This window comes from Python bivittatus, unplaced genomic scaffold, assembly GCF_059951505.1.
Source record: "Python bivittatus isolate LINGU-HERP-01145 unplaced genomic scaffold, Pbiv_v1 ctg000320_np1212, whole genome shotgun sequence".
Classification (NCBI taxonomy): Eukaryota; Metazoa; Chordata; class Lepidosauria; order Squamata; family Pythonidae; genus Python; species Python bivittatus.
The window spans coordinates 453340-478970 of record NW_028277052.1 but is presented as its reverse complement, the minus strand read 5'-3'; the positions used below and the strand labels follow the sequence as shown (position 1 = coordinate 478970).

Genomic DNA, 25631 nt, shown 5'->3' with positions numbered 1-25631 from the left:
CCCAGAGCATTTGGTCCATCTAGAGTGGGCAGGGCTGCTTTCTGCAGACGGTCCCTTTACTGCTCCAGAGAACACCTCAAAATAAAATATTCTAAAACAAAAGAATGATGGATATTCTCTAAGAAACACTTTAAGGCCCCAATTAGATGGATGATTAATGGTAAACCTATCAGACTATCCTTTAAATATCTAGATAACCGTTCTCAATCTACCTGCTGGTCTATTCAAGCTACTAGTAAGAACCCCAAAAGCATCCTTCAAAACTGCTAAATTTGCAGGTCCATTGGAAATAATTATGTTCCAGCAACCATTAAACTACTTAAAGCTAAAGTTCTCGTATGATGCTACGTGATGGTTAGCTGTGTGTCTATAAGGGCTTCCCGAGCTTAGAATTAAAAAAAAAATTCTTGTCACAAGTCCCTTATTCATTTTCTAATGCTTTAATAAGACTGGAACTAGGCTGCACTTCCCTTGGGGGTTGGGTTAAGATTTGTCATCTCAGATTTTGGCTGAAGCGTCTACTGAGGAACTTCCTTGGTCCATCTCACCTTGCCAGGTAGGTTCTCTTCCACCCAAAGAAGATGAATCACTGATGATCTGGCATACTGCAGTCTTTCCTTGCAAGCATTAACTACTTTGGGCCTTGATCAAACCTTGGTTGAACTGAAGCAGAGGTGGGATAGAGCCAACGTTTCCCACCCCTTTTATAGCACAATTGCCCCCCCTTCAATATTTCTTCAGTATTCAATATGTTCCTCATAGGAGACTACTTCCGTGCCCCAAACCTGTTAGGCAACAACTGGTTCACGTCTCCCACATGAAAGCCAAACCGTTTTTCCCCAGACACAGAGATAGAACCTGCTGCACACGTGCTATTAAAAAGCCGTTGGCACACCCAGCGGTGATCAACTTAACACTTCCAATTCTTGTTAACAACCCTAACTGCCATCGTGACCAAGGGCCCATTACCTTTCGTCTGGGAGACCGCTCTTCAGAAACCTTCAAAAGAAGGTTGCACCTTTTTTTCGACAGTTAGAGCTCTTAGAAGCTGCCTGGGTCCTCCCTCAGGCTATTAATGGTTAGCTGTTAATTAGCTCAGGATTTTCTTGCACTTTTTAAAAATTGTATTTATTGTAGCCTTGGTGTTTTTCTTGTGTTTGGTCTCGGGCTGTAAATAAACTTTGATTTATTGAGCAGGTCCTTCAAATGGCCAAAGAAGGAGCGTGTCAGTGAAAGCATGCAAAAGGCTTGGCTTTGCTTTCCTGTCTCCGCCCGGCCCCGCAGCAGCTGCAGCAGCCCAGGCTCCGCGGAAGAGCTGCCTCTGCGTTTTGAAAAAAATGTAGGAAACCAGCCCTGGAGGCAAAAGATCCAAGATGGCTGGGGGCTTCCAGAAGGAGCCCAGCCCCCCCTCCTGTGGCTTTTCTGCACCTGGTGACCGAAAGCCAGGTAGCTCCCCACCGTCTAGGCCGGGGGGGCGGACCTTGCCCCTCATGCAAAGCCACACTGGGGGCGGCCGGGCTCCTCTGACCTTCCGCCAGCTCAGAAGTTGAGGGGGTGCAGCAGGCAGGCAGACCCGCTCCCTCAAGGGGCTCGGCCACGGGGCAAGAGGCCGCTGGCTGTGGTCCTGCTTTCGCCACTGGGGCCGGTGCTCGGGCTCCCCGCAGCAGAGTCCTTGTCCGCCTGAAGCCCTGCGAGGCGATGCTGGAGAGCCGAGGCGGGTGGAGTCTGCTTCTCTGCCCGCCTGGGGCCCGGGGCAGCAGACAAGGCGCCACTGTCCTGGCTCTGGCACATCAGCTCAGGAACTGGGTGTAGCCTTCGGCCCCCGTGACAATGACGTCCATCCAGATGCGCATGGCTTCTGCAGAGGGGGCCACCATGTAGTAGAGCCGGTCGTGGGTCTTGATGCAGAAGGTCAGGGCGGGGTTGGGGCTCTGCCGAGAGAAGAGAGACACTGCCAGGGCCGCCTTCCTGCTGCCCTATACCCACCCTCCCGACAGGAGAGCCAGAGGTAATACTAAGGAGGCCACAAGAACCCCCTCCCTGCCCCCGGCCTGTTCAAGTGCGGAGAAGGAGGCAAAACCGGCCCTAAAAGGAAGGGCCAGCAAAACTTTCCACTGAAGAGCAAATGGCGAAAGGCCGCTACGTGCTACAAGACAGAGAAAAAACAGACTGTGAACAGGGACTACGGGCGGGGGGCAAGGAGAAAAACTGCAGGCAGGTCCTGCGGCAGCTACGCCATGCAAGAGCTTTGTCCAAGCAAGCCTGTTACTTTTTGCAAAATGGGCCAAAAGGAGGCCACACACCCTTCCTCCCTCAGGTGATCCAAGAGCTGCCCGTTCACCGTGGCTGTAGCCTTACAGGGCTGCCCGAGCCGTGAGGATGCCGACTGGTTGAGGTCACGCTGCGATCTGCCCCTAGTGCCGCCTCCCCTGGGTCCCTCCGGAGTGGCAGCCCAAGCAAGCCCCTCCTGGATGGCTCTGTTAGTTCGGGGACTCGGGGCCATGCAGGTTATTGGGCTCGCCAGAGGAAACGGACGGGCACCTACGCTGGACAGGGCGGGAGGGAAGAATCTCTTCTGCAGATGAAGGAGGGCCCAGCTGGGGCCAGCGCCACAATCAGAATGAGCCCTCCTCGCCACTCCCCCGGCTGCGTCTCACCTTGGCCGCGCACCGGAGGTGATCGTAATAGACCTCCTCGATGGCTTGGAAGTAGATGAGGCCCTTCAACTTCGTCTCGTGCTTGTCTGCGGGGGGTGAAGAAAGGGGGAGACCCGTGAGCCCCGCCTCTGGGCTGGGAGGGCCGGCGGGGCAGGAGCCTGGGAACAGGAGCCTTACCCACATAGTAAGAGAGGGTGTGCCGCAGGCGGTCAAAGACAAACCAGCGCTTCTTCCAGGACCTGATTTTGCCCCCCATCTTGACCAGGTAGCCTTTGCACAACTTCTCAGAGAGGATGACGTGGCTGCAGGTGTCCACACTGTGGCCAGAGGACTCGATGTGCAGGCGCAGGTCAAAGTCCTCTTTGCGGATGGGCAAGTAGCGCGTCAAGGGCCGTGCCTGCAGGATGGGGGGGCTGAGCTCGCAGACGCTGAAGCCCTCTTGTCCCCCAACCCCTGCAGCAGCCAAGCCAGCAGCCGGGCTCAGCGCCAGCCCTCCCTAACAGCAGGGAGAAGCCCAGGGGGCGGGCCAAGGCATCAGCTCCTCCCCAGCCAGCTTCCCGCTGCCAGGACCGCAGAGCAGGCGATCCTTCCGATCGAGCTTTGGCCTGGAGCTCTGGCCGGGAGAGCTCCTGCTGGGGGAGCAAGGAGTGCTGCCTCCCCGGAGGACGGGAGGAGGGGGGCCACAGCAGCCCCACCCTCTGGGGCCGTGGAGGAACGCACCCGCCCGGGCTGCACACCTGAGCCAGCTGCTTCTCCCGCATCTTGACCTCCCTCTCAATCAGCACCTGTCGCTGCGCCGCCTCGTCCTGCAACTGCCGTTCCAGCTGCTCCCGCCGCCTCCGCTCGTCCTCCAAGGCCTGACGACGCAGCTCCACCTCTTGCTCCTGCCAGTACAGGGAGGGTGGGCGCTGCTGCCTCCTACTCCACCCACCCATGTCCCCCGCCAGGTCCACAACTGTATCCCTGGCCGTGGGCAGAAGCCACCCACCCCTGCCCCGCCGTCCGTCCAGGCCACGCTCTTTGGGGAAGGGGCGGATTCTGCTGACAGGGACAGGATTCCCTAAGGAGAAGGGAATCAGCTGCCTTTCAAAGCCCCCCCAATGTTTGCAAGGGCCAGCCGATGGGGGAATGGGTAACTTGGGGGATCCCCGTCCCCAGCCTTTTCCTCCTGCCCTCACTCGTGACTCCATCAGGCGTGACCTCTCGGCATGGGCCTCTTTCAGCAGTTTCTCCATCTCTTCGATCTTCCTGGCATTGGCCCCACTGGCACTGCAAGGCCAACCGGTCGTTACTGCCCGCTCCTAGCCAAGCCCCGCTGCCCCCCCAACTAGCCACTCCCCAGGTCGGGGTCCAGTGCTGCCTGGACTGAACGGGTCCGCAGCGCAGCCCAACCCAGAGGACGCTGGGCAGGACCCAAGGGCCCAATGAGACGGAGGCAATGGAGAGGGCGGGCCTGGGGAGACCGGGCGGCAAAGGGCCTCCCGCAGGCCGGGCAGGAATGGGAAAGGCAGTGGGGCAGGCCGCACCTGGAGGCATTGTCAGGGGAGCAGGCCGAGTTCCCGCTCAGGGAGAGGCTGGTCTCCATGCTGTCCGAGCTCTCCAGGCTGAGGGTGTCGTAGGCTGGCTCGGGGTCACTGGCCGGCTGACCTTGGCCCAGGAGGGGGTGATGATGGAGGACAGAGTGGGGCGTGAGGGGAGGGCAGAGGGGGGCCCCCTGCAGGGCCTCCCACTGGCCCTGGGCCTCTGCTGCCGCCTTCTGCTTCAGGTCGGCCAGGCGCCGCTGCTGCTCCTGAATCACCTGGTGCCCTGCAAAGAGGCCCAGGACGAAGGCAGGCTCAGCACCAGGCCAGAGCTTGGCCCCACCCTCCACCTGTTGCAGGGGGTGGGGACGCCGGCAGAGGGGTGCGGGGGAGGCTCCTGGGATGCGGGCATCACCCACCCTTGTGCTGGAGGGCCGCCTCACGCTTGCTCTCGAGGTCGGGGAGGGCGCCGGGTGGCCTGCCTGGGGGGCCGCCTCTTCTGCTCGGCGGGGACGGAGAGCCCTGCGGGAGAAAAGCCAGAGGAGCCTGCAGACGCGCCTCCCGAGGGGGCGAGGCGGGGAAGGGGCAGAAGCCGCCCAGCACGGCGGCTGGGCTGATCCCGAAGGATCCGGGACCCATGGCCCAGAGCAGGGATGCCCAGTGGTGAGAGGAGGAGCCCCTCCTGCTTCGGGGCCAGGCCGGGCCGCCGTAGCCGCCGTCCATTGTAGACCAAGAGACCCGGGCGAGGGCTGAGCTCGGGAGGGGTGCTGGCTAGACTGCTCCCAGGCACAGACCTGACCTGGCAGGCGTTGGGGGGGGGGGGCTACAGGGAGCCTGCAGGGAGCCCAGCCCAGCCCAGAGCACCAAGTGCTGCCCCGCCACGCCCAAGCAGAAGGGAGGTCACAGGTCCAACAGAGAAAGGGGAGAAGGAAAGGCGGGGTGGCGGCTGGAGAGCTCCCCTGCAAAGGGAGGGCAGCCCCTCCCGCTGGCGCCAGAATGATCAGAATCTGGGGAAAGCTGACTAGAAACAGCCCAACAAGCAGCAGCTGAGTTGCAGCTCAAAACTGCCTGTCTTCCTGCCATAGCGCTTTGCTGGGGAGCCCAAGGTCCCCAAAACGGGGGCAGGGCGGGGGAGGAGCAAGGTTGCACGAGAAGCAAGAACCTGGGTCCAGGCAGAAGAGCAGAGCTGGGCGGGTGGGGCAGAGGTGGCGGGGTCACAGCAGAGGAGCCGGGGGGCAGTCCTGGGCCTGCCCTGACACTGCCCAGAAGCACCGCCGGTTGGCCGGCTGTCGTGTACTGGATGCGGGGAGATGCCGTGAGCAGCAAAGGGACACAAAGCCAGCCACTGCAGCAGGAGGGCTGTTGCCCCCCCCCCCCGGATAGTGAGAAGCGCGGTCAAGCGGCAGAGGTGAGAAAGGAATCTCTCTCTCTCATCAGGGGCTCTCAAGGGCCCAAGCAGCATGGTGCCTGGAGCAAGGCTGCTGGCCACGTGAATAACCCCAAGTTGGTCCCTCTCCTGGGCCCGTGGGCTACACTGAAGTTGGCACGCAAGGCCGTCGGGGTCGGTCCAGCTCCCCGACAGCCCCCAGCTGGTTGGAAGAAGCAGCCCTCGGCCGTTTGCACCCACCACTCCCTGCAGTGTGTGGAGAGAAGACCAAGCCCAGAACCGGGCCAGACCAAGTTGCCGGCTCAGCCACCAAGGCCGGAGAGAGGGATGGAGGCAGAGGCACCCAGCAGCCGATGCCTTCGGGGGCCTCCTCCCGCTGCCAGCCATGCTGCGCTCCCAGGGTCACTGGGGCCGAGGAAAGCCCACTCCTCCAGCAAGACCTCCCATCTGAGAGGAAGAGCCACGCAGCCCTCCAGGCGCCGGAAAGCAGCAGGCACGGGGTGCGATGAAGGGCCAAGGGGGTAAGCTGGTCCGCGGTCCGTGGCAAAAGCTGGCCGGGGGAAGGGGGCCAAATCCTTGTGGGCAATTCTGTTCAAAATGAGGCAAGGAAGAGGCCGGTGGGGGGGCTTCCTCCCCAGCACCTTCCTCACAACGTTTCCCAAAAAGAAAAATCAAGTGAAATCGATTGAGCTGCGGGGGGATCAAAGAGGGTAATCACCACACGCAATCGGCAGCGCAACTCCAACGAAGATCCCGTCCAAGAAGGAAAAAGGGAGCTGATCGGCGGTTGGGGTGACACCCCCCTGGAAGGAAGGAAAACAGCAGCAGGGCCTCCCTGCTGCGCGGCCGTCTCCAGGGTGAATGTGCCTAACGGCCGAAAGTCTTATTCCGCAGGGACCGGGCTGAGCCCAGAGCTCTACACCAAACCCTGCACGCTTCTGCGGAGGCCCCCTGCCCTCCCTGTCTGGGTGTCCCCTGATTCAGGGCACAGGTGCCCCTCCCTGCCCCGAGCAGCATGTCACACCAGAACTGGTGAGGGGCCCAGCGACCTGGGTCAGAAAGAAAGGGGGTCACAATACTGGGAAATGCTACAGCTCCTGCGCCAAGATCAAACCTCCAGCCCCACTGCTTGACCAAGAGGGTCCTTCCTGGACCATGCCCCGAGTGCTGCTGGGAATCAGCCAGGCAAAGCCGTGGCTCAGTGGCATGTCCCAGACCCCTCGTACCTCTCGGAGGGCACTCCAGCCCTTGGGAAAGGCAGCGCTGCCGGTGAGCAGGCAGGACCGTCGCTCCAGTGCCAGGAGGGCTTCCTTCTCCTGTGGGGAAAGCAGGAACAGGGAGGGGGAGGGTCGGAAGAGCTCCCCAGCCCTCAGGCCCCCCCTTGTACAGCTAGGGGGCAAGAGCAGAGCCCCCACAGCCACAGCCACCAGAGCAGGTCTGCTCTATAGCCGCTGCCTGGCGGCGTCCACTCGCCCACCTGCTGGAGCTGCTGCAATGCGGCCCTCCGCTCCTCGCGTAGCCGGTCAGCCTCCTGGGCAGCCTGCAGGCGTAGCTGCTTGGCCTGGCTCTCCAGGGCAGCCACGCGTTCCTGCAGCAGGGAGATGGGAAGGACCCTGAGCACACGCTCCGGACATGCTCCAGAAGCGTGGGGCTGGGGCTGGGGCAGCTCACCTTCCGGCGGGCCAGGCTGCAGTGGCTCTCGGCCCGGCTGCGCAGCAGCTGCTGGTTCAGCAGCTCATGGTCTTCCTCCCAGCGGCTCTCCTTTTCCAGCTGCTGGAACTCCAGGTCCTCAAAGAGCTTGCTCTCTGCCTCCATGGCTTCTGCTTCCTGCGCAGGGACACAGCGGCTTAGGAGGAGCGGCTCGGAGGAGGTCAGCTAGCGGCTCGGTGACCTCAGCAGCGCTGGCCTTCGACTGACCGCCGGCGGTCTCCAGCAGGGAGCACGGCCTGGAGGCCTCGTGTCATTTCCCTGAATCGGTGAGCTGGCGTCCTCTAGGCATGCCCACAGCCTACGGGCCGCTTCTTTTCAACTACCCCAGGAATGAATGCCAGAAGCCCCCAAGTCCAAAGTGAGGAGGCCAGAGAGCTGCCCTGGTGCTCCCTCTTCATCCTGGGGGCCCGGCAGGAAAGCGGTGCCCTTCTGACTCCACATCAACCACGCAGGCATGCTGGCCTTGCTCCCTGCCCAGTCCTGCTCTTGATCCTGTTCACAGCCCCACTACGCCTGCCAGAGGGAACGCGGCCGTTGTGTGTGGGAGAGGGAGGGGACCAGCTGCTGCTCAGCCTCCTGGAGGGGCACTCGTGCCGCTGCACCCGGGCTAGCTTCCTGAGGACAGAGTGGCATCCCCTGCCCACTGAAGGTGGGTGGGGGCATGGAGGAGCACTGACCCTTTGCATCTGGTCCTTCAACTGCTCCCTCATTGACTCAGGGCAGTTTTCAAGCTGGCTCCTGAGCTCAGAGTGAAACGCCCGCAGTTCCTCAAGCGCCTTCCTTTCAGCATCAACCTTTGCCCTCTCCTGAAGCCGGGAGAAAACACACAGAGGAGAGAGGGGAGAAAACACGCTTCCCACGAGCAGCCATGCAGAGAGGGGTTAGCAAGGGTCTCGGGGTTAAGGGAGCTACGGGCCCATCTTGCCTCTCCAAGCCTGCTGGCCAGAGGACTGCCAGCCCACCCTCCCAGCAGCTGCCAGGGCAGCCTGTGCCAGCACTAGTGGCTACCCTTTCTCCATTCTTTGTTGCAAGGTCCAGCCTCGGAGACGCCAACATTCTCAGCAGGCGACTATCCGCCCCTCATCTCTGCCCCCATCTTAAAGCTGCCTTGCCCCGTGCAAGTTTGTGCAGTAATGCTGAAGACACGAAACATGTATCTGGCCACTAGAGGAAGTGCAACTCTAGTTCCTGGCGAGGTCTGGGCAGTTGAAAGCTCAGGTGAGTCAGTTAGTCAAGGCCAAAGGAAACACTGCATAAGCGGGACCAACCGAGGTTTGTACCAGTGGTGCACACGGAGAGCTTCCGGAAGATCTGACTCTATGTTTATCCCTCGCTTATGAAAAAAAAAAAAGCTGAGTCCTAGTCTGCAGGACCGCAAAGAGAAGCATGCACTGAAAACACTTTGAATAATGCCAAAGTTTCCAGGGATTGGAAGGACTACCCACTACTGCATCAAGATCAGGAGGATCTTGATGAGTTTGAATGCTGGGCAAAAAGCAATGAAATTCAGCGAGATGAATTTCACCTGGGAGAAATGCAAAGCCTCAATCTGAGTATGAAAAATCAAAGTCGTCAGCATGGGATGGCAGGCGGGGAGGAGAACCATACTGGGTAGGGGTATGTACAAAAAGGATCTGTGGGTCTTGATGGATCACAAGCCGAACATGAGCCACAGTGTGATGCTGCTACCAAAACGCAAACGCCAGCTGAAGCTGCTTCAACAGAAGTATAACGCCAAGACCAAGTGAAATCATGGTTCTTCTTTATTCTGTGTTAATCAGAGCATACCTAGAATACCGTGTCCAGTTCTGGGTACCACATTTAGGATAGACTTTGACAAACTGCAGTGTGTCCCAGAGGAGAGTCACCAAGATGATAAGGGGCCTGGAAGAAATAACCTACAAGGAACAGTTGGAGGTGTTTGTCAGGTATATTTAGCCTGGTGAAAACTGTGGGGAGACATGCTAGCCATTTCCAAATAAATTGTTCAGAGCTGTTCCAGAAGACAGGACAAGAAACAACGATTTTAAATTACAAAGGAGCAGACTTTGGTTGGACATGAGGAAAAAAAAACGCTATCGCCAAGACCTGCCATGAATTAAGACCACCTCGGAGGCGGTGGGCCCTCCTCTGCTAGAGGTGAGGGAGCCCCCGTGGCGGATTCCACGTGGGTGAGGGGTGGGCTGGATGACGTCCGTGATCTCTAACCCTAACCCTTCATGTTCTAAGATGAGCAAAATCAGAATCGATAGCGCAAGATAACGAGCACAGAACAAGCTACGCAAACGGGCCTAATTTAGACTACCCCAGAGCGTCGGTTCCCCTGGGCTGCTCAACTAAGGCACCAAGCTCTCCCATCTCCAGGCCCAGCGGCGCAGAATGCAGCTTCCGGCTGGGTCACGGTGAAGCACCTTCCGGCGTGCAGGGCACAAGGAAGGTAAACGTGTGAGAGGCAGAAAGAGCCGTCCGCAGGATATGCGCTGAGCTGAGGAAACATCTGCAGGCAGCGATCTGCTTTCCCCAAGGCCAGCTCAGAGACTCTCCACGTCAATTGTCAAGCTCTTCTCAGAGACACAGCAGAGACTCCCTCCGACCATGCCAGGATTCCTACGGCCGGACGCCCGCCCTGTCCCTAATGTCCCTGAGAACCCACCCAGGTGGTCCCTTTCTCGGGCAGGGACAAATGCAGAAGAGCAACTGGAGAGAAAGAGGATGCTCTGAGCTGGGGCCCTCCCTGGTTTCTGCAGAACCTCCGGTTCTGCCCACCCCTTAACAAGCAGGCCAGTGATGCCACCCAGGACGGCCTGTAAAGGCCAGGCATGCTCCTGCAAGTCCCTGGGTGGGTCTAGCACTACGGGAAGTGAGGCCTCGCGCCTGCTGCCTCGGGCAGAGCAGCCAACCGAGGCCAGGCTGTGCCTCTCCTGGTCCAGACAACCCCTGGAAGCCGCGAGCAGGCGGAGCGCGAGAGAGAGCAAGAGGGAAAGAGGAGTTAGAACGGTTAGTGTCGGCCCGTGTTAGCGGCCAGGCTTCGGAGAGTGTGCTGCCCCTCGGCTCCCTGGGCGAACAAAGATTGGAGGAAGCCAGGGAACGACAGCCTGCAGGAGCACCTGCCAAGGCGAAAGTGAGCAGCGGAGGAGGAGGGCGGTGCCAGGCCTTTTGCCTCTGGCAAGCCCCATGAGTTCGCCAGGCTGCCTGTGGCACAGGGAAGACTCCTTCCTTGGAGACACACAAAGTGGCTCCTAGGCATTTGGGCAGAGGGAGGGGCTTCCCTCTGGGGCAGGTGAGATCCCCCGCTTCCCACCAGGCCCAGGTCAGGAAAGGGCGGAACCCCCTATGCGAGCAACTGCAGGGAAGGGTGGCTTTGGACATCAGGTCACCCTGAGCGGCACCCGTGGCGCAGCCCCTCCTAGGCTGGGCTGAGCAGACCGGGCCGTCAGCGGGCCTCCCTGGCCAGTTACCTTGTCCCGCTCCTGGCAAATGTTGGCATCCAGGCCAGACAGCTGCTCCTGCAGGAGTTGCGCCATTTGCTGTTCCTGCTGCAGCTGGAAGAGCTCTGCTTCGCACTCGCCCTGCAGGAGGGCCTGCTCCATCTCCGCCTGGGCAGGGCAGAAGGCAGCCGCATGAGCACCAGCAGCCGCTGGCCTCCCCTGCCCCCCAAAGGATGGGGCAGGCGCCGCCAGCCCCTCAGCAGGATGGGCTCCCCTTCACCTCCCGGGCGGTCTCTCGCAGCTGCTGCTCCAGCTCCTTCAGGCGGCTCTTGAGACAGTCCGTGCTGGCCAGGATGCGGGAACGCTCCTCCTCCAGAAGGACCAGCTCTGGAGTGGCCACAGCTGCAAGCGGCACCTCGTGCTGCAAAGCACATGGCAACTCAGCGCTGCCACAGGCTGGCAAGGACTTCACAAGCTTCCCTCCAGAGCAGAAAGGGGCCACCTTCCAGGCCACGGTGCTGCGTGGCAGCTGCTCGGGGTGGGGTACCTCAGGGGACACAAGACCCTCTGGAACTGCCCTTCTCCTCACCTCATGACCGGCACTCTCGGTGCTGCTGCTCTCCTCCTTCAAGCTGTCCTCCTCCGAACGCTCCCTGCCCCCTCTTTCCTGGGGGGGCTTGCTCCCCGGCGAGGGGGCCGCCCGGCCTGCAGCACTGGAGAAGGCATTGCCCTCCTGGCCCGGCTCAGCATCACCCCTTGTGTACTCGGCACACAGGCTGAGGATGGTCTCCAGCCGCTGGCGCTCCTGAGCACCCAAGAAGAAAGCGAGAGCCGCGCAGAGCTGGGTGAGTTGGAAGGGCCGGGCACACAAGCCTCCCCTCGCCCAAGACACTCAGGCTGACAGGCTGTGTTCCCAGGGTGCCTGGCTGATCGTCTGCCTTGCGGACCCCAGCCAGCGCCGCCCAACGCCGTTCTTTCTTTACCAGCCCTCCAGCCAGGAGGGAGCAGGCCGGCTTATAGCAGGGTGCCTGGTTGTTTGCACCAGCTGGGTCAACAAGCAACCCAGATGTGCCTGTGCCCAGCCGATGACCAGGGCAGGTGGGCAGGGGAGGGCAGCTTGCCTAGCAAATGACCCCAAACCTGCTCACGGTGAAGTCAGTGGCGGCGGCGCCTGGGGAAGCAGAGAACGGGAGGATGGAAGGCACTAGGAGAGCACGTCAAGATGGCTCCAATGAGGGGTGACTGGGGAAGAGGAGGCAGCAGGCCCATTCTTCCTCTTGAACAGGGCACTGGGGCCCCAGGGGCCAGGAGGAACCCAGGGCTCCTCTGCTGGGGGGAAGAAGAGGGCAAGGAGGGGGCACAACAGGGAATGAATGCCCAGGGCAAAATGACGGCTTGGACTGCTTTGGGTGGGCTGAGGGGGGCAACTTTCCTGCCTCGCATCTCAAATGACAGAGGCTGTGCTGCCAACTTGGCAGAGCCAAGCAAGCCCGGCCAGAGCCAGCCAAGGCCGCCTGAGCAACCCCTGGCTTCTGGTCACTGGGCTCGGACAAGCAGGTGCTCGTTGGCCCTGAGCTGACTGGAGGGGAAAGAGTTAACCCCGGGCCAGCAGAGGTTGCCCGGCAAAGGTGGTGGGGGGCAACAGTACAGCATGCTGGGAAAGCCCCATCGCCTTCCGTCCAAAGCGGATCCACATTCTTGGCCCTCCATGGGGCTACAATTCCCCCCCCCCCACTCCTCTCTGCCTACAAAGCCAAGTCTGCTCATACAGAATTGGCATGCTTTTCCAACAACCAAGGGCTTGCACTGCGCATCCTTCACGCTGCCCCCCCCGAGTTTCCAGGGGCGATGCTGAAACCCACAGGCTCGGCCCCTGCTCACCAACCGCTCCATCTCCTGCTCTCGGAGGCGCTCCTGGCGCTGCCACCGGTGATATTCCAGAAGATCGCTCTCGTGCCCACTCAGCTCTGAGATGCTCTGCTTGCGCTCTCGCGTGGGGCCCAGCGCCTGGAACCCCCCAGACCTCTTGCGGGTCAGTTGGGGGGAATCTGAGGGCAGGATGAGGGAGCCCAGGCTGGAGGCGGAGCTGAGGGTCTTGCGCTGGGTGGGCTCTCCAGGGAGGCGGGAGGGCGAGGGACTGCGACCCCGCAGGCAGGAGGCGGAGGCAGAAGACCCCTCTCTCCACCAGCCCCTGGGGCTCTCCCCAAACTTGCCCTGCAGGGGCAGGCTGCTTGGGGGGGCTGGTGAGGCTGCCCGGCGCCCCAGGGCTGGGCTGAGAGGAGGCAGTTCCCGCAGGCTCTCCAGAACTGGCTGGCTGAACCGGGGACTCTCAGGGGGCTGTGGGGCCCGGCCTGGGTGAGGGGCAACGCCTGCCAGCTCTGAGGCTTGGCAGTTGGATTTCCCTGGCCGGGAAGGGCTGGGTGGTGGCATCTCCTGGAAGGGACTGGGGGCCCGCTCCTGTAGCGCCGCAGGCTTGCTCCGCAGAGTGGAGGGCAGTTGGAAGGTGCTGGCCAAGGGGGGACTATTGGGTGACTGCGGCCGAGGGCTGCCCAGCGGGTTCCCCTTCGGCAGGGGGGAGCTACGCTGGCTAGGGTGGGGATTCTCTACAGGAGGCCGGGCCCTGCGACTTGGCAGGGGGCTTGTGGGGCCCTCCCGCCGAACCCTCCTCTCCCCCTGGGGGCTCCCTGAGCTGCGAGCAGAGCTGAGGGAACCAGTGGGACTGTTCAAGGGATCTGGGCGAGGCCCCCCGTGGGGCAATAATGCGGCATGGCAGTAGCTTGAGGACCGGACAGGCACTGCGGGGGGGAGGGCGGGTGCCTGATCCCGGCCGCCGGACGATGATGGGCTCCGGCAGCTACTGCTGCTGCTGGCAGGAGAGGAGAGCGGAGAGAACGGGGGAGAGGAGGTGTTTTCATAGGTGGACCCCACAGACACGTCGCCAGGGCTCTGGGGTGGGGACAGCCGGGAGCAGCACCCCCCGCCGTTTGCCACAGACGAGGCCAGTGGAGATTGAGTGTTCCCGCGGAGCTGCACTGCAACGCCGCTGCTGCTGCTGTCCTCCTCCAGCACCAAGGAATCCATGATGCCCTGCAGGTCCCTCTCGATGGAACTGACCAGGGTCTGGGGGCTGGGCAGGGAAAGCGGTGCCCCCTCGGAGTTGCCATTTATGGGGCTCTGCCACTCTGCTGCAAAGAGAAAGGAGTCTTGGAAGGGAGAAGTGAGGTCCCCAGTTCCCTCCCCCGTTCCCCCATCACCGCATGTGCACCTGAGCCCCCATCCCTATGAGGCAAAGCCCACCTTGCACCCTTGCCTCCCAAAAGAGCCTCTCCAGATGCCCAACTCCAAGCGTTCCTCTCAGGGGCTGGGTATGCCTCTCCTGCAGCTCAGCCAGGCCAGAAGTGCAGGGGAGCCAGGTGAGGAGGGGACCCAGGACCCCCCTAGACCCACTCATGCAAAGGACCTACCTGCCCTGAGTCCATACTGGGCCATGGGGCTTTGCCGACCCCCAGGCACCATGCTTTTCATCCACTTTGCCTCGGCTGGGTGATTGAACCGAAGGAAGGTGGACTGGCCCAGGCAGATCATGTGTCCTGAGAGAGGGAGAAGCACCATCAAAGAAGCACCAAACAGCCCACCAAAAAGTCAGCCCAGCCACGCTGGCCGCTCTGAGAGGTGCAGCCGTCTCTGGAAAGGCCAAGAAGCTCCTCTGAGTCTCAGGGCTTCCTGCTGCTGGCGGCCGCCGTGTGCTCTTTGCGGGGCCGCTCAGAAGCTTCAGCAATGCTGCTTCGGGCGGCCAGGAAGTCAGAGCCCAAGCACGAATGCTCCCAGCTCAGAAGGTTTGTGGTGCCACTAAAACCCCAACCTCTTGGGACCAGATTAGTGGGAAGACCACCCGCCCCCAGCCTTCACTCGGTCCTGGAGGCCCTGCTCAAGCAGCACGCCCTAGCTGGGTCAACCCAAGAGCCAGACCTTCTTCGCAGGGGCTCCGTCCGCATGAAACCTTGCATGACTGGAGCCCCAAGACTGAAGGTGGCTTCCGGCTGACACCGCAATTAACGGACCCTGCTGCTGTTCAGTTTGTAGTGCTGAATGCTTTGCTTTTTATGTTTTTTCCTGCCACCCCCCACAAAGCCAATACTGTACAACTGCTGAAGGCTCCCCCCTCTGCCCCACAAATGAACAGGCAAAGGGCAGAGTGAAGAAGATGACCTTGACAGAGAGATGCAGGATGTGTTGCCCAGGCAAAAGGGGCTGAAGCATTTTTAAAGGTCCACAACATCCAGATAACGTTTGGAAGCGGCTCAGACAGGCGCCTCCCTCAATTGCTGAAGTATCAGGAGGAGGGCCTGCACAATCAGACTTGCATGATTCTGTTAGTATAGCCTGTCTCAGTAACAGTAGTGGTAGATGTCCTGTGGAGTTGGTTCCTGACACGCTCTTCCTAGTGGGGCTGACACAAGCGGACACAATTCCCGTTCTCATGATGCCTGTGCAGGCAAGATGCAGCCAGTCCTACCCTGGATGCCACAGCCTGGGCCCAGCCAGGAAAGACTCAAGAGGTGTCTGGAGAAGGTTGCTCCATGGCAGAGGACCCGTGGGTGGATATCCAGCTAGCAGCACTCTTGTTAGGTTGAGAAGCTGGGAGGCGAGTGGGAGCTCCGGGCACAGCAAGGCTTGGCGTGGGAAGAGCAGACAGACACCCAGAGACGTACTGGGTACTCCTCCCAGGCTTTCCCAAACCATCTGAGCCGCTCAGCAGCTGGGCCTGAGCCACAGAATCTGGGGCCTGAGGGAATAACTTTCCAGGATCCCTCGGCAGCAGGCAGACAAACCAGCTCCCGCTGACAGCAGTGAGGCAATGGTGGTGGTGGGGGATATGAAGTCAGGAAACACAGGCCAGCACACCCGCCCGTGCCCTTGCCTCATAGCCAAAGGCCCAGTGCAGAAGCCAAGGAGGGCGCGGCCTTGCCTGGGAGGCTGTCTGTCCCCTTAGCCGCAGTGCCAGCAGCTGCCACCTTTGCTAAAATGCCCTCTTCGGAGGCCTGTGCAGCCCCCTGCGGTCCTCAGTTCATCTGAGCCCTACACTCCCCAGCAACACAGAAGCAAAACAACAACTCTGGTCCTGAATCTCAAAAAAAAAAAAAAAAAAAAAAATTGCTGCGTTGGCACCCATTCCCCGGCCAATTCTGAAACAAACAAATTAAATGGAAGGTTACTAAAAACAGAGCCCTGACGTGCTAAAGAAAGCTTATACAGTCTAACCATCCTCCTCCCCAGAAGATTCCATCCTGCCTTGTCTCCACAAGACCAGACCTACTCCCCCCCCAACTGGGGTATGCCACCGTTATGGGGTCCTGGTATACCAGGATGAGGGGGCGGGGGTCTCTAAGAGCACATGCCCCAGCAACGGGTCCCAAGGAAGTCTGGAGTCATCCAAAAGGCTTGGTGACAACCACAATTGCAGACGGAGACCACGAGCTTCCTGGACACGCAGCCCAAACCTGGCAAGCTCTTCTCCACTCTGGAACACAAGCGAGTCTCCCACATACCCGAGGTGCCCACACTGCAGCTGGTTCACAAAGCCCAGTGCCCTCAGGTTAACCCAGCCCAAGCACGCTACCCTCAAACAAACAACCATCCGCTATTCTGGCTTATCCTAATGCCCCGGTTCCCACAACTCACTGACTCACAACTCCCAAGATTGTCAATGTAATGTGCTACTGCTGTGAAAAAGGCCACTAATTCCACGATGGGCACGATTAGAAAACCAGACGTCGCTGCAGAAGCCCTGTTGGAAGATGGTCATAGATGGTTCTTGTCACTGTACTGCAGAAACCATTTTGCGGAACGAGAAAGAGTACAAATGTGGCAAGTGACTGATCAAGAGACCAAATTTACCCCCAAGGAGAAAAAGGGTCAAGGTCTGTGGCCACTCTACTAAGAAAAATGGTCAATCAAGCAGCATATGGCGGCGATGCATAAAATCAGGCCCAGGCGTCCCCCGCTGCCCCTTGTCTGGGGATAAAGAGGCAATCCACCTCTCTGGAGCGGAGAGTCCAGGGGAGTGAAAGCTGGCGACTGATCTATCCTTCCACAAAGCATAGCATTGAATGTCGAAATCTGCCAAGCAGGAAGGAGGGCAGTGGTTGATGAAGCCGGCTTTCCTTCCATCCAACTCCAGCCGGGAAGGGTGCACTAGCTTTGGGAGGGGGGGGACTGGTGAGGACAGGAGGGTGCCCTCAACCCCCCCAACAAGGCCCAGCAGCTGAAATCCAGCTAAGAAGGGGGCGAGGGAGGGCGAGGAGGAGGGCGCGCCACGCAGGTTTGCCCGCCCCACGCACAAATCTCCCCCTGCCCAACAGCCTCCCCTCCTTGGCTCCCCCGCGGCCGCAGTCGGCGTCGAGATCGATCGGGGAGACGGCGCTGCCGGCGCGCGCCTGGGAGCGGAGGGAGGACTCCCGCAAGACCCCGCACTCCTGCTTCCGCCCAACTTTCCTCCAAGCCCCAGCCAGCTCACGCAGGGGGCTCCGCTCCTTCTAAGACCGAGGGGGGCCGGGCGGCGAAGGGACGGGCCGAGGGAGACTTGGATCCCGTCCCGGGTCAAGCACCGGGCCTGGCGATCCCCGGTGCTCTGCGCGGACGCTCCTGGGCTGCAGCGCCCAGACCCGCGAGGCTGACGCTTCCCCCGTGCCCAACTCGGAGCCAGCCAGGCGGAAGACGGCTGCGCTTCCGTCCCCCAAAGGTCGTTCTCGGGCAGAGGCTGGGCCGGCCGGCCGGCCACTCCCCAGCAGAAAGCGCCAAGCGTCGGCGGCTGCCTCGGCCGCGCCTGCGGGCTGGGGGCGCCGCGCTCTAGGCTGCAAAGCGCACCGGCCGCATCCCCAGGACCGTAGAAGCCGCCAGCTGGGCGGAGCCCCTCGTCACGTCGGCGGGCGCCATCGGGACGGCTAAAAATAGCGGTGGAGCGGGCGGAGGCAGGGAGGGTCTCGCCCGCCCCCTCGTCGCGAGGGAGAGTCCGCGCGCGCACACTCACCAGCCGCCGCGCGCCGGGCCCCGGCCTGTCCGCGCTTCCCCGCCCGACGGCGCAGGGCCGGCCCCAGCTGGCGGGGTCTATTCAGGGGGCGGCGCCTCTCCGGAAGGGCTGGCGCGCGCCCTGGACCCCGTTCCGCTCCGGGCTGCTCGGCCAGCGGTCGGCCTTCGGGCCTCTCCTGCGGCGCTCCTGCAACGCGCAGCCCAAGGGCTAAGCGCCCCGGAACCTGCACGCTCCGCGCTCCGCGCCCCGCTCCCGAACAGCTTTTCTCCCCGCGGGCAGGCGGCTTTAGCTTCCCCGCCCGGAGAATTCGGGCCCCTCTCCTTGGAGCTGGCAGCCACTTTCTTTCCGTTCGACTCCTCCAGCTTCCCATTTCGAGGAAAGTGATGAGGAGGCAGTCCACGAACTATTTTCCAGGGATTTTGCATCCCCTTTCTTGGAATCCTCCCTTGGCAAATCTCCCCACCCGCGGAGGAGAGGGGACAGCTGGGGAGAACCAGAGTCCAGGGTCTCTGCCAAGGATGGCCAAAGTGGGGGGGGCAGGCTTGGTGGTGCCTGGTGTAGCAGCTTCAGCATCCTCCGCTCAGCCTTCTGGCCCAGCCACCGCGGGGAAAGGTCTTTCAGGGACCCAGAGGGGAAGATGGGCCAGGAGAGATGGCCTGGCAGCTCCCACAGTCTGGGCTGGGGGCTGTCTGTGTAGATTCTCTGGCAGCCACACACAGCCACGCTGGGGGGGGGGGGCTGGGGTAATTCCCACAAAGGGGCCCTAGTGTCAGCCTGTTCTCCTTCCAGTGCAGCGGAGGCCCCAGTCCACCACTGGCTGCAAAGGGATGGAGCAGGGATGGACTTAGCCTGGGGAAAAGCCACTCAGTTATTTTCCTCTCACATCCCAGTCAAGGCCTCCTGGCAATTCCTTTTAAAAATGTTTTACAAGGGTTCTCTTTCCAGGATCTCATCAGAAGAAAAATGTGATTCAGACAGGAAATGGTGAGTCTCTGGAAAAGTTGACTTGATGTTGTGATTTCTGTTCAGAGGGGCTGTTGCGGTACAGATGAGGAACAGCAAGATGGAATGAACTAGAAAAATGTGGGGGGGGGACAGCTGTGGGGGCTAGTAGTTAGAGTCCTAACTACAACTCTTGGGGGAGATCTTTGCAGGACGCGCTGCTTTTGGTGAGTGAGAGGTCTGCCCCACACCTAGTCTCAAAGCATTCCTTCCTGTGGCTTTTAGAGGGAGCAGTTTTGCAGCGCTCATGGGCTGCTAACTAGTTAGCTTTAGAACCAGGTTTGCTAAGGATCCCTGGAAATTAGTGACAGAGAGATCTGAAATTACTTTTTGGCTCTGTGATAAGAGAAACTTGAGACATTAACTAGAGAATGGTAACTTACCGAAGGCAAGTAAATCCATTAAACAAAGCCCACCATCAACTACAGGTGGTCCTCACTTAACAACCACTCATTAAGTGACTGTTCAAACTTGCGACAGGGCTGAATGAATGGGACTTATGACTGGTCCTCGGAGTTCCGGCTGTTGCAGCATCCCCACGGTCACCATTTGTGATCTTTGCCAGCTTCCAACAAGCAAAGTCAATGGGGAAGCTGGCAGGAGGTCGCAAATGGTGATGTGACATCCTTGCTTAACAATCTGTGGTGATTGGCTTAACAATGGTAACTGGGACTGCCGGAATTGCCATAGCTATGCAGCGCAGTCATGCGATGTCGCACTTCATGACTGCATCACTTAGTGATGGCAATTCCAGTCCCAACTGCTGTTGTAAACCAAGGACTACCTGTATGCAAAAATGAAGTGACAATGGCTTAGATGGATTACATCCACAAACAAAGTTGGGGTGCAGAAACGCTTGCTGACAATAGCTGCAGAAGTTGGTCCCCCCACCACACCCAGGAGGCATCATGCAGTCTGCCTGCTCAGCATGGAAGAGCTTCAGCTCAGTGGTCCTGCTTGGCCTGCAGAGAACATGGCCTTGCTGAGCTCCAGGGACTGATGTGGGGGGAGAGGTGTCCGAGGATGGGCATGCATCTGAGCCCCACAGAAGCAGTAGAGGCCTCCCAGCCAGCCCCAGTCCACTGATTGCGTTTGTTCTGGTCAATGAGACTGGATCATGGACAGCGTCCACGGCCTCTGCCCTGGTCCAAGATACACTCAGCTTGGCTTTTAAATAATGGAGCTCTGCCACCCTTGGCCAGGAAACATCTCTCTTTATGGTGAAGGACTGCAGCCTACTCTGAATATTAAGCACTTAAAACTTGCAGCCTCAGTAACAAATTCACCCCTGCAAGCCTTCCTGTCTGAGACGGTAAGATTTAGCCCCTTGGCAGGAGACAGTACTTCAGGGAGAAGGGGACCCATTCTGATAGTCATCTGGGCAAAGGCAAGCATCCTGTGTGGTCAGCCACAGGAAAGGCAAGTCTTTGGCCCTCCTTTCCTAGCACGAGCTGGCTTTCGGAGGGTCCACAGAGAATGGCACAGGGCTGCCCAGTTCCATGGCCCTCCTAGAAATGTCAGCCTGGCAGCTCCTGGGCAGACCAGAGGTCAGCTGGGGTTGCATCCTCTGTGATGACTGGTTACAGCTCAGGGCCTTGCTCACCTCCTGTTGGTGGCTGCCCTGGCCTTGGGTGGCCAAAGGAATGCCTCCCCTCCTCCCAGCCTCTTGCTCAGTTCTCCTTTGTGCCAGCAGAGCTGCCCTCCCTGCCAAGGACAAAGCGAGCCACAGAGTAGCTGGGTTCCCATGGCGATGGTCGGAGCCGGCCTCCTGCTGTGGCCCCCGCAGGGAGGCTCCCTGCTCAGTGTTGACCCAGGGGGCAGGGAGACTGGCCAGGGCTCTGAGGGGTGGCAGACCCCCACCCAGCAGAGGGGCCCCTAGCCCATCCTTGGAGAGTTCCTTCCTCCAGGCCCCTCTGCCCCAAGGGCCTCTGAGCGCTGTGTGAGGCTCTGCCACGTTTCTCCAGGAGCCGTAGGGCAGGGAGGGTGCAGGTCCCTTCGCTGATCCAGGCTCACCGTGGGCTCTCTCTTGGGACTTGCTGGTGGACTCCCCCCCCCCACCGCAGTGCTCGGCAGCAGTAGGGTCAGCCCAACTGGAAGTCCACCAGCCAGGGAACGGAGTGGGCCCACACCATCAGGAAAATGTGGGTGCCAGAGGGGCCATGCACCAATGCTTGTCCCCCTGGGATGAACAGACCTGAGTCCAAAAACCAGTTCAGAGACCCAGAACCTGGGATTCCCCGTAAGTACCTGGCCCAGGACAGCACGATGGGTTTGCAGGTCTCTCTGTGCCCCACCCAGCAGAGCCTCGCCTCTCCTTACCTTGGGACAAGCGGGTGGGGTGGGTGATAGGCAGCCCATCGATGGCACAGGGATGGCCGCAGGGGTGCAGAGTGAGGGTCCCGCACACGTTCTCAATGAAGCAGTGCTGGGGGGCCACCCCAGCCCCCTGTAGCACAATGTCCCCAGCAGTGGAGCCCAGGACTGTCTTGCCTGCAAGGAAACGCTGTGAGCGGGGGTGGGGGCATGGGGGCACTCCTGCTTCGAGGGGAGGCAGAGGCTTCAGGGAAGGGCACCAGGGCTCCACCGGGACATACCCTCTTCAAGAGGCAGCAGAGTGATGGCGGTGCTAAGGCGCCCACTGCCCAGGCTCACCAGGTGCGGCTTCTGCGTCTGCACCTTCAAACCTCGGCCCATCTCAGTCAGGTCCAAGAGGCTGTTCTGCAGGGCAGGGAGGAAAGGCCGTCAGCAGCAGCACGCCCCCTCTTCCTCCAAGAACAGCCCGGGGGATGCAGGCAGAGGTGGAGATGGGAGGGGTCGGCAGTGCGGTCGGCGCATGCAAAGATGCTCTGGCTCTGCGCTCAAAGTGTTGGAGCCCGTGAGTTGCCCGAGGGGCTCATGGCCAGTTCTCAGGCAGCCAAGACCAGAGAGCAGCCTTGCCTCCCTGGGGCAGAAACCTTGAGCAGACCCTGCCCCTCTTTCTTAATTGCCATCCTCCAGCCAGTCAGGCTGTAAGGCAGAGTGCCAGGCCATGGGATGGATAGGGGATGGCAGGGCAAGTTGCCAAAAGCTTTAAAAATGGGGTGGGATGGGGAGGGGGAAGGAGGCAGGAAGGTTCATCTGCTGCCAGGAAGCTAGCTGAGCCGGCATCAGAGCCGCCTGCCTCCGGAAGAGTTTCTGAATGGGTTCCCCCACTTCTTTGCCTGCCTTAGGCTCAGGTTCACACCCCATTCGGGCTGGCAAAGCCCCATTCGGGCTCCCTCCTGACACCCAGGAGGCCTGAGCACACTCTAAAGGCCAGCGGAGGCCTCTCACCTGAGTAATGGGCTTCTGCCCTCGGCAGGGGGGACCAGCCAGGTTCTGGTTGCAGGTCTCCATGGCAGTGCCCCTCCGGCCTAGGAGGAGAGAGTGGGAGCACGTGTCACAAGTGCTGGGCCAAAGGCCACGGAAAAGCCACTGCCACCCCCAAGCCATTCCAAAACAGCCCACGTGCAGGGATGGACCCTGCCGCTCCGCAGGCCCTTCCGGGTCCGGGTGCAGGATCTGGCCTTGTCGAGGCTGGCCCCTCGCCTCGGAAAGGGAAGGCCTCCACTCGCCTCACCCTCCGGTGGCAGTGAGGCTCGGTCCCTTGCAGGGGAGGAGAGTCAGCCGTGGCCCACCGGAAGCACTCCCCGAGTGGCTTCTGTCTCCAGCCTGGTCAAAGCACACCCGCTATTCAAGTTCACGGAGGAACGAGATGCCTATTTCTGCTTTTAAAGAAGACCCAGAGTAGCTGCCCCCCCAGCAGGGAGGCAGAAGGACTGAACTGAGACTTTACTCTAAGCAGCCAGCATTGCCACTACTAGGTAAACTTACTTCATGACTGACTAACTAGCACAAGTATCTAAAATTATCTTCAGCTTTGTTAATTTCAACAAAAAGCTAATTTCTCTCTATTGTTTTCTGCCTCGCAGGGTTGCTGTTGTGGGGAAAAACTAGAGGAGAGCGGGCCTCAAAAGATAGTTCCCTAGTTTGGAACAGGGAACCCTCTTCCCTGAACCTTTCTGCTTCACTCAGGTACCCTCCAGCCTTCCTCCCTTCCTGAGGGGAGAAGTCTTGCCCCTTTCTGGGCAGTAGAACGAGCAACCTCTGTGCCGTTCCAGGAGAGCCAGCAGGGCACTGCCTGGCCTGAGCGCCCCTCCCCAGCACTGGCACAGGCTCCCCAGTCCTCAGACCCCTCTGCGGCCCACCTTCCAAGGGACTAGGCCGATGAGCCAGTGTCTGTCTCGTCTCCAGAGGCCCATCCTGTCTCTTCAACCTGCCCAGGGGGAGCGCCACCCACCAGACAAGCGAGGCCCAAGATTGTGGCTTCTTGCCTCCTCATCCCCACTTTTCCAAGGTAGAAGAGACCTGGGGGGGCACCCTGGCTCCTACCCCTTCTCTCTCTCCTCCCTGCTCAGAGCCACAAGCCCTGACAAGCAGGCTCTGTTCAGAGGGAGGGTGGGCGGGCGGGTGCTGTACCTTGTCAGCCACAAGGCGCCTTTCTTCTCTGGGCTGCCAGAGAATGAGGTCCTTGTGTGGCTGGGAGTGGTTGGGCAGCAAAGGCCAAAGGGTGAGCTTTAGCCGGGCTGGGCTGAAGCCTGCAGGGCTGGGCTTCCACTCCCCCTAACCACTGCAAGTCAGGAGGAAAAGTGGGGAAGAGACCAACTGCCTGATTTGCCCTGGAGGAGCACCAAAAGCTTCAAGCAGCTTTCCTGGCCTCGGGGGGGGCAGCCTGGGAAAAGTGGGGGTGGTGCAACCCTTGGCCAGAGCCAGGCCGAGCCCAAGCCGCCCACGACAGCCAGGCTTCCGGAGAGCTTCTGACGCAGGATCCAAGCAAAAGACTGGAAGGAGGGCCGCAGCAGAGTTCCAATCTGGCTGGCCCAGCACCGGATCTGCTCTGCCAGAAAGCAGCGGGCACTGGCAGCCCTGGCCAAGGGTCTCTGCAAGCCCAAGCCCCAACCCCCTCTGCACCAAAAGACCCCCTGGCCGAGTGCCTGGCTGAGCCGTGGCTTTGCTCCCTGCCTCGGGCCCTAGGATGAGGCAGGTCTGGGCCCACCAGGAGGCCAAGGGCAGCAGCGTGGCTCGCTGGCTGGCATCTGCTACCCAGTGCCCTGGGGTGAAGAGGGGGCTGGCAGGCCTTTCTGGGTTCCAAGAGAAAGCTGGCAAAGCTAGTGCTGGTCCTGGGCAAGGAGGAAGCCAGCTTCTGGACTGGTGCCCCATGTGCCTTGCAGCTGCCCCGGGTCAAATCAGCATCGTTTGCTGGGCATCCCAGCTCCACAGAACGAGACCTTGCAATGGCCCAGGGGAACAAGCACTGCTCAGCAGCAGGAGAGGACTTGGCCCTCTCGAGGGCTTTGTGTTCTTCCCAAAGGACTCTCTCCCTCAGACCCACCACAGAGGAACCCCAAGCCCCCCCTCCCAGTTCCAAGAGCAGAAAGCTTCTGGGTCTCAATCAGATGCTGCTACGAGACCCCGAGCTCAGATTAGTTCTGGAGCCCACCCCAAGCAACAATTAAGCAGACTGGTCAATACCCTCCCCCCCCCCCCCCCGTGAGCTGCCTCACAACAGGCCTGCAAGGTAGAAAGCTTGTCCCAGAATCACCAAGCAGTCTCCTTTTCAGCGTGGCTCAGGGCCCCAAGCGCCAGGCTCCCATCCTGCTGCGAGCCCGGAGCTGCCCGACCCTCCGCAGGTTCCCGGCGCCGCGGGGGCAGGGGGAACCACGAGGGAGAGCCGCCCTCCCACCTCCGCAGACCGGACAGCCGTTTTCTCCCAAGCAGCAGCAAGGGGGGCTGGAGCCGCGGCCGCGTGGAGGTCCCGAACCCTCCCCCAACGCCAGCAAGGTCTGAGAGGGTGCAAAGGGGTCTCCTCCCGCCCGGAAGCTGCCCCACCGAGGCCGAGCGCAGGTGCGTGGCGGTGGCGGCGGCGGCGGCGCGGGGGGGGTCTGAAGAACGGCCGGAAGGAACCTTCTTCCCGGCTTTGAACGCCAGCGCTGCTCCCCCTCGGCCGCGCGGGTGCGGGAGAAAAGCGCCAGGAATGTGCGGAATGCGCCACGTCCAGGCAGGCGGGGACCGGAGGGATGCCGGCCCGTCGGGGCCGCCTTCAGGTGCCGTCCACTGAGGTCCCCTCTGCGAAAGACCCCGCCGGCCGGAGTCAAGCCAAGGCATGGCCACCCGTTCCATCTCCCGCTCGGCCGGCTCTCCCGGGCCAGAATGTCCTCCGGCCGGTCCGAAGGCTAGGAAAGGTGGCCCGGGAAGAGGAGAGACGCCGCCTGGATTACCTGCGAGCTCCGCCGCCCGGGCGCCCGCTACGGCCGCACCTGCCAAGCGGGCGAGCCTGGACGCCGCCGCCACTCCGCTCTGTCTGTCCGTCCGTCGGTCCCTCTGAGCTGGAGCCGTCGCCGCCGCCGCCCGTCCGAGCTCCTCTTTCAGGGCTGAAGGGCCGCCCCGCCGAGGGGAGGAGGAGCGCAAGGCGGGGACCCGCCGCCCTCCCGGTCTGCTCCCACTCTGCGCGTGCGCGCGCTCGACCTGGCCCGCGGGCGGCCCGTGTGCAGCGCGCCCTGCCGCGCCGTTCCCGATCTTGCAGGGGCGCTCCCCGCGGCCCCCGAGCCGGAGCCCGCGCGCCAGACCCTCGGCGCTGAACAAAAGGCGAGGGCGGGGAAGGCCCGCGCGCGCCTCCCTCCGTTCCGCCGGTTGGTAAGGAGCCCTTCGCCCAAGGCGCTCCGAGGCCGGGCTGGACGGTTCCGGCAGCTCCCCCCGAGCTGTTGCGTGAACCCGCAGGAAGGCGCTTTCCCGGACGTAGCGTGGACGCCGCGGTGGTGGTGTGAACCCAGCCGGGCGGCGTCGGTCTGGCCTCTGAAGAAGACCGAAGAGCAGCAGCGC

General features: G+C 61.1%; 1 protein-coding gene across 5 annotated transcripts; it reads right to left on the bottom strand.

The window, feature by feature from the left end:
• Positions 1-451: 451 nt before the first annotated feature.
• On the bottom strand, positions 452-25631 carry PHLDB1 (pleckstrin homology like domain family B member 1). 5 transcript variants are annotated; one of them, XM_088138826.1, is made up of 20 exons: positions 25031-25631; positions 22047-22126; positions 21329-21452; positions 21054-21224; positions 14167-14292; positions 12584-13887; positions 11292-11507; positions 10983-11123; positions 10733-10870; positions 7952-8080; positions 7236-7391; positions 7042-7152; positions 6791-6880; positions 4597-4699; positions 4184-4463; positions 3836-3926; positions 3395-3541; positions 2835-3054; positions 2658-2743; positions 453-1931 (listed from the first exon to the last, which is right to left on the bottom strand). In XM_088138826.1, exons 2-20 carry the CDS (start codon positions 22107-22109, stop codon positions 1791-1793), a joined length of 3837 nt encoding a protein of 1278 aa, XP_087994952.1. In that variant the 5' UTR covers positions 22110-22126; positions 25031-25631; the 3' UTR covers positions 453-1790. The 5 variants fall into 5 exon arrangements, with proteins under 5 accessions (XP_087994953.1, XP_087994952.1, XP_087994954.1 ...); XM_088138827.1 differs by lacking the exons at positions 21054-21224; positions 21329-21452; positions 22047-22126; positions 25031-25631 and adding exons at positions 17733-17918; positions 17956-18450 and having other exon boundaries at positions 452-1931; XM_088138828.1 differs by lacking the exons at positions 21054-21224; positions 21329-21452; positions 22047-22126; positions 25031-25631 and adding an exon at positions 14912-17683.

What these genes read in the sequence shown, in the direction of transcription:
- PHLDB1 (XM_088138827.1), bottom strand. Translation starts at nt 18,157, where the DNA reads ATGCAAAATCCCTGGAAAATAGTTCGTGGACTGCCTCCTCATCACTTT. An exon ending in AGCAGGAGATGGAGCGGTTG is followed by an intron (nt 11,508 to 12,583) that starts GTGAGCAGGGGC and finishes TTGGGTGCTCAG; the next exon opens with GAGCGCCAGCGGCTGGAGAC. An exon ending in GGGAGAAGCAGCTGGCTCAG is followed by an intron (nt 3,055 to 3,394) that starts GTGTGCAGCCCG and finishes CCCATCCTGCAG; the next exon opens with GCACGGCCCTTGACGCGCTA.